The following is a 7,180-nucleotide window of genomic DNA, read 5'->3' as shown; positions in this document are numbered from 1 at the left end:
GGCAGAGGATAAAAATAGAATTATTACTTATTCTTCAAGTAATACAACTGAATACCCAACAACACCACTTGAGACTGCAGTGCCTAAAACAACAACTGCAACTACACGGGAAATTGTAAGCACCACAGATGTTCGAAAAGAACAGATAACAACTCTGAGTACAGTCATTTCAAATAACCATTCTACAACAACTAAGCAGCAATCAGTCCAACAGACAACTTCACCTGAATCCTTTGTGAGTTCAGTAGCAACGTCAACTAAAAGTGTAACAAAATCAACCCAACCATTTGAGACTACAGTGCGAGAAACAACTACTAGGAACTCAGTAATAAGCAGCAGTCAAAGTCTGACATCAACTGTAGGACCAACAACTCCTCGTACATCAGCCCCTACTTCAGTTAAGCAAGTGTTAAGTTTGGGACCGACAATGTCAACTTACGCCTCAACAACAACACCGTTAACAGTATCAACTCCTGTAAAAACTACAACTGCACTCCCAACAACTAGAGGAACTTCACCAACAACCACATTATTTCGTACTCTACTGCAGTCATCAAGCACTCTGACAAATCCAACAAAATATTCACTACAGACAACTACAGAGTTAGCAACAACAAAAGTGATTTCAACTACCCTGAGTAAAGCTCCCTCTACAACACTGAAACAACTGATCTCAACTGCAACTTTAAGTACTACTTCTAAGGCTACCACAAAACCACTGGCTACAACTACCACTACTACAACAATTACTGTCCCAATAACAACAGTATCTAATGATCCCCCAAAAGAAGAAGAAGGATACCTTTATCTACGCTTCAGGATGGTTCGTGTTTTCATCATAGAATACAGTGATCCATCTTCAGCAGAATATCAGATACTGGCAAAGAATGTGACAACTGAGGTATTGTAATATTAATAATAAAACCTTTTCATCTGAAAAAAAAACCAAATTTACAAACTCTACTGAAACATAATTATTTTATACATTAATTTTACTTCATTTTCTTTTTCAGCTGAATAGAGGATACAAAATAATGTACCCTCTGACCTTCAGAAGAGCCATAATCATCAGCTTTTGGCAAGTTACATTACATCTCACAACATCAAATATGTTTATTTCCATTTAATTGTATCTTTATCTCCACCCTGTTGAAAACAATTTTGTAAATAGTAAAAATGGTAACCATAATGTAAACATACTGGTACTATTGGCTATTTGGTTGTAATTTTAATATATTTATGATAATTATTTCTCAAATTATTATAATAACTCAAATACATTTTTTTCATTTACAAAGTAACTCTGGGTAACTCATCATTATTGTCTCTGATCTTTTAGGCCTGGCTCAGTTGGAGTGACCACACAGTTGATTTTTGAGAACCAGACAGTGGTGCCCAACATAACAGACACGGAGCAGTCCCTAAAGACAGCTATTAATGAATCTACTGTCTTCTTGGATATTATTCCATACAGTATTATAGCTGGTGAGTCGAACATTCTCTTTGTATCTGATGTATGTACCTGATATAATTACATATCAATTGAATATGACATAATTCATACTACATTTTAAGCACTTCATGTTCTGTTTTAATATTTTTATTGTAGAGCAACAAAATGTCACCACTACAACCATCAATGCTGAAACCAGTACAACCACCAGTGCGGCAACCACAACCAACACAAAACAAACAACTACAAGAACGGCTAGTCAAACTGCAGCCAACACTACTTCCAACAGTGCAACAGCAAGGAACAGACCCAAAGAAGTGGTCACTTTACTTCTCCCTTTTATCCTGATCTACTTCCTTTTGACAGAGCAAGGACTATTACTACATTAAACCCTCAAATCAAGGATATTAGTATAGGGTTAAAGCAAGTATTAGAAATGTATATCATATATAATCATGTTCTTAACATCTATGATTGTTTTTCCAACATACGTTAGCCAAATTTTCCTTAGTATACAATTACATTTCTGCAGGCTCCAATAGACCATGTTTAAGAAATCTAAAACAATATTATGGTAAATCATGAGTGTTTGTTATTTAAATAGGCTTATTTAATGTAAGGTCTTCCCTTTTGTAATGATCAAATAACTATAATATAAATGTAAAATGTGGAGATTGTATTGTCTTAAATAGGTTAATTTAATTTCTTATCTTTTGTATTATATTTAATGGGATGCATTATTTATTTAACGTAATTAATCAGTATACATCTATAAACATTTTGCACAAAACTTTAAGCAGAACGTTTGCACACTTATCTGTTTTGAGTCTTCTGGACAATGATTTTAATGTTAAATGAAACATTTTTAAAAAATGTGAGACAATATAATTGTCTGGAATGTCTGTAATAATGTGTTAATTTGGATTTTTTCCCTTTAAATAAAGATTTACTGCAGGCATCTTATGGCAATTAATATTGTGTTAAAATGTTAAAGACAACTTTCCAGTTTTGACAAACATAGGGTTTGATAAAGTAATAATTATAAATCTAAAATAATTCTACTTTACATGCAATTAAGTTGATCAATTCACAGTTTGAACGTGTTCAGAGTGTTTCCTGTCTTCCGTCAAGTGAGCACGGGGATAGGCTCTAGCGCCCCTCGTGACCCAGGAGGATAATATCCCAGATTTTCAGTGTGGTCTCAGACGTTTGGACCACACCGTATACATATGAGGCATAGCTGCCTGGTGCTCTTTCTCGTCAATAGAGCTGACTGTTGGGCTTGGAAGTACAACATTAAGATTTTTATGGGATTTTGATCATTCAAGAGCAGGGGGCAGTCATTATTAGTGTTTGCACAGCCTTGAGAAAAATAGACTAAACAGACCATAGCTTGGCTTTTCTCAAGAAATTATATGGAAACTGAGATTAAGGTTTTCAATTTCAGTGCAGTCCATGAATAATTTGGTAGTTACACCTTTTTTGCTGTTTTGGTTTTGTACTCTAGCACACTGAAGAAAGTTTTTATTTATTTCTAGCTCATCGACAGACACAGTGTTTCTTCCCTTGGTAGTTTTGGTATCAGAGGCAAGGATATCTGGTCACTTTTTGTTGTCACTCTCCATTTCATGGGCTCATTATAAGGTTCTATTTGGTTCAGTGCACTTTTGAGACATTGAAGCTCAATGATTTCACTTTCAAAATAAAAATATAAAAAATCTTATATACATTAAACTTTCATATCTTAAAAAGTCAGTGCCTTGAGATACTTTTGATCATGTTCGAGGATATTTCTGAAAATTCTAGGATATTTGAAAATAGACTTTTCCATAAAGAACCAAATGCAGACACAACCTTTAATTCTGAGAGCTGATATTGTGTTTAGGACTGTAAGGTTCTGGATGCAAATAAACCTAAAATGGAAATGTCATCAGTCTGTTTCAGATACAAACCCTGTAGTCATAAATATTTAGTTATTAGGGCTGTGTAAATATTAAAATATCAATTGCATTCCTTTGTGTAGTTATTTATATATGTAGAGTATTGTGTGGTTAAGCTGTATGAGTGGACAAAATAAGCTTCATTAGAATATATGGTAACACTTTATAATAAGGGTACATGAACTGGCAGTAATTAAGGCATTTACTAATGAATAACAATCAGAAAGTAATGAGTCATTAATCAGGAACAAATGAATAAGTCATATATTAACAACCACAAGACTAAATTACTAACGCATGTACTAATGAATGAAGATAAAGGTAATAAAGGCTTTATTCAGTGCCTGAATTAATTAGGAATTCATGTGTTAATTAAGCATGCAAAAAGAATGTTAGTACACATTGGTGAACTGCCAGAAGCTCTGTTAGTTTCATTCTATTCATGCAGTTTATGATTACCTATGTCATACTGCAATGTCATACTGTTACAACAGAAACATAAACTGTTGTATGTTTGATAAACTGTAAACTAGTTTATTTACCGAAAATAGGCTTTTGATTTAATTAAAACTGTGAATTATCTTAATATATGCCACAGTTATTCTGAGAAATACCACCTTCAGAAAATGAAAATGTGTTTCCCATTATACATCTATTATTCTTTTAAAAAAAATTGCTATATCTAAATGTTTTATTAATGGAAACACAGCATTTTGCAATGTAACACTTAAACTGTTTCCGCAGCTGGAAATTACTGCTATTTTTCTTCGCTAGTAAATGGCAGTAAGTGCGTTAAATACTATATGTCAAGCGGCCATAAAGTCTTGAGTGAATATCTCTAGTACAACGTTTAAGAGCAGCGAATGAAAATAATTGAAATAATTAAAAAAAATTAAATATTCCTCTTTTCGCCTTTTTGCAAAATTTCGCATTTTTCTTACTTTTAAAGGTGAGTTATGCATATGCATACTGTATTATATACGTAATTTACATCGCAGATATTATATTTACATGTGGTATTGTTGTCTGGGTGCTAGTATGTATGTTCGTGCCTCACCTCTTTTTAGACTAAGGTGTAAAACATGCAGCTGTTATCTGTGATGAAACAGAACGGATTTGCAGGAACTATTATTTCTAAATTCGTTATAAAGTAGCTTAAATATTTGGTTTGGTGCTTAGTTATTTGCAATAACGTCGTGTCGTGTGATTGTAGTAGTAATATGTGGCGTCAGGCGCGTCTATTCTGTGTGGTTAAAATCACATGTTAATTTTATGCTGCTTGGTTCATTTGTTATTCCTCCTTTGACAGGGACTCTTATTGTGAAGGGCTATGTATGCTGTGGCAGTGCTTCACAGGGCCCAGTAGTAAACAGACTGAGCTGAGACAGCGAGAGGGCGCGCTAACTGCCGAGCGCTAACCTAGCGCCGTATTCTCCCCTTTCTTTTGTACTCCGTTCTGAGTTTTTCAGTAAAGCTGAGTCACAGACTCGATCTTCAACTTGTGTGAGTTATTTGGAAACACCGCTGCAGTATGAATATCTTCGTGACTCTAATTAGCTAGGTTAGCAGTTCTGTCCGTTTTACAGATGTTCGTGGAACTACAGAACCAGTATGTATTGGTTTCTCTGCATTTTCCGTGTTACAGTGACAGATTCACGTGCTCTGGTTCTGTGTATTGTGTAGAAGCCATAAGATGATAATAAAAGATGCTTTTTTATTCCTGTGAATTTCGTCAATGTCATGTTTTCATATGAGCCATATTGTAGCTACTTATCCTTCATCACTGTTCTTGAGAGGGCAAAAGAATGACTGTCAGTTTAGTAAGTAAAATGATTAACCCCTGCTATTTTATTAGCTCATGAACTCATCATGAAGAATTAGTATATAATAAGTAATAAAGTGTGATTCACTCATCACTTTCAGGGGCAAAAGCATGAATTCATTATGAAGAATCAGTATTTAATGAGTAATAAAGTGTGACTGGGTCATCACTTTACTTTAGGGGGCACAAACATTATGAATTCATCATGAAGTATCACTATTTAATGAGTAATAAAGTGTGATTGCTTAATCACTTTACTTTAGGGGGCACCAACATTATGTATTCATCATGAGTCATCAGTAATCACTGCTTTCTTTATAGTGAATTGAGAATTGACACTGCATAGTTTTGTATTTTTCTCACTCTGACACACCTCAACCAGCACAACAGGAGCTTGTAAATTAGCAGTTGAGTTCAATCTGGTGTACTAGATCTGGGAAAGCACAAAAATGTGCATACAATTAAGGATTCTTATGACCCCAGGAGAAAGACACTCCAATAATAAACTCATTTCTGAGTTCAGTGGTAACTGTAGGCTAAACCATTCCCTCATGAGGCTCTGTGTATCAATACAGGAGTTAAAACGTGTCATATTATTAACATGAAAGATGAATTAAAACTATGGCAACTGTCACAAATGAGGACTACCTGCAAAACAATGTCAGTGTAAGCTTTTAATTTTATTAAACAGTCACTATGTGGGTAGAAACAGACGAGGTAACATAAGAAATCAAAAACAATAAACTCAAGACCTGACAGATAGAAACAGACAAATACAAGGGCTGCTTACACAACGTGATGGAGAAGAAGGACAAGATGATGAGAGGATGGAGCTATAAAAAAAAAAAACAGTTGACTTTGATAGGCATAATATTCCAGAGCACTGTGTCTCAGGGGGATCTTGTGACAACATTAATTAACACATGAATTCCTAATAAATTCAGGCACTGAATAAAGCCTTTATTACCTTCATCTTCATTCATTAGTACATGCGTTAGTAATTTAGCCTTGTGGTTGTTAATATATGACTTATTCATTTGTTCCTGATTAATGACTCATTACTTTCTGATTAGTTATTCATTAGTTAATGCCTTAATTACTGCCAGTTTATGTACCCTTATTATAAAGTGTTACCCAATATATTCAGTACTTTCAGTGACACATACAGCCCACGGGCAGCTGGGCTTCAGGCTGAATTAGCAACAACACCTGACTGTACAGTACACAACTGTATAAAACACAACAACTGAACAGTCATCAATCAGCACCACTGAAACCCCAACATTTCCTGAAGAAATTTCGGTATCTACAGAAAAAGTAACAAGTCTGCACACAACAAACTAATTTTTCCACAGTCAGTTTTCACTGAACCAACCTTTACTGATGCTTCTGAAACAAATGAGCAACAATCAACTTAAACATCCATCAGATATCATAACAGAGATGCTCATAAGCACATTTTCATCTATAACTGAATCATTATTAGTTACATTTAAGATGTTTGAACAGGGGTCAGCAACATGTGGCTCTTCTACTGCCCTGTTGTGACACCACAGAGGAATTATATTTTTAGGTAAAAATAAAATAATCCTCCTTTGCAGTAAAATAAGACTCTGCTTGATCGTTCTAGCACAGTTTTAACAATGAATGTTCTGAAACTCTGGAGTTAAAGTAACCTTTAGCTGCTTATTCATTAACCTTGAACCCTGAAGATTGGCGCACAGACTGCTGGTCCCACAGCAACACAGCTCAATTATTACTTGCATTAATTACACACCATGTACCTACAACTCATTATGTGTCCTCCATTGACGTCCCTACCACAACTGAGCAGCAACTGACTATATCTGTAACAACCAGTGAGTTCCTCTCGAGATTGCTCACAAGTACAGTAACCAATCACTACTAAATCCCCAACAAGAATGCAGGGAATACCATAGGAGGCAACCACAGCAGAATCAGTGG

The 7,180-nt window shown here is 34.9% G+C and overlaps 1 protein-coding gene across 1 annotated transcript; it reads left to right on the top strand.

The window, feature by feature from the left end:
* Window positions 1-191: 191 nt before the first annotated feature.
* Window positions 192-2,335, top strand: LOC118804212 (integumentary mucin C.1-like). Its single transcript, XM_036564776.1, has 4 exons — window positions 192-901; window positions 1,014-1,078; window positions 1,340-1,485; window positions 1,610-2,335. The coding sequence occupies exons 1-4, from the start codon at window positions 428-430 to the stop codon at window positions 1,840-1,842; spliced, it is 918 nt and encodes a 305-aa protein (XP_036420669.1). The 5' UTR covers window positions 192-427; the 3' UTR covers window positions 1,843-2,335.
* Window positions 2,336-7,180: the final 4,845 nt, after the last annotated feature.

The sequence above is a fragment of the Colossoma macropomum genome, unplaced genomic scaffold, assembly GCF_904425465.1.
Source record: "Colossoma macropomum unplaced genomic scaffold, Colossoma_macropomum, whole genome shotgun sequence".
Lineage (NCBI taxonomy): Eukaryota > Metazoa > Chordata > Actinopteri > Characiformes > Serrasalmidae > Colossoma > Colossoma macropomum.
The sequence above is the reverse complement of the archived record's forward strand: the minus strand, read 5'-3'. Positions and strand labels throughout refer to the sequence as shown.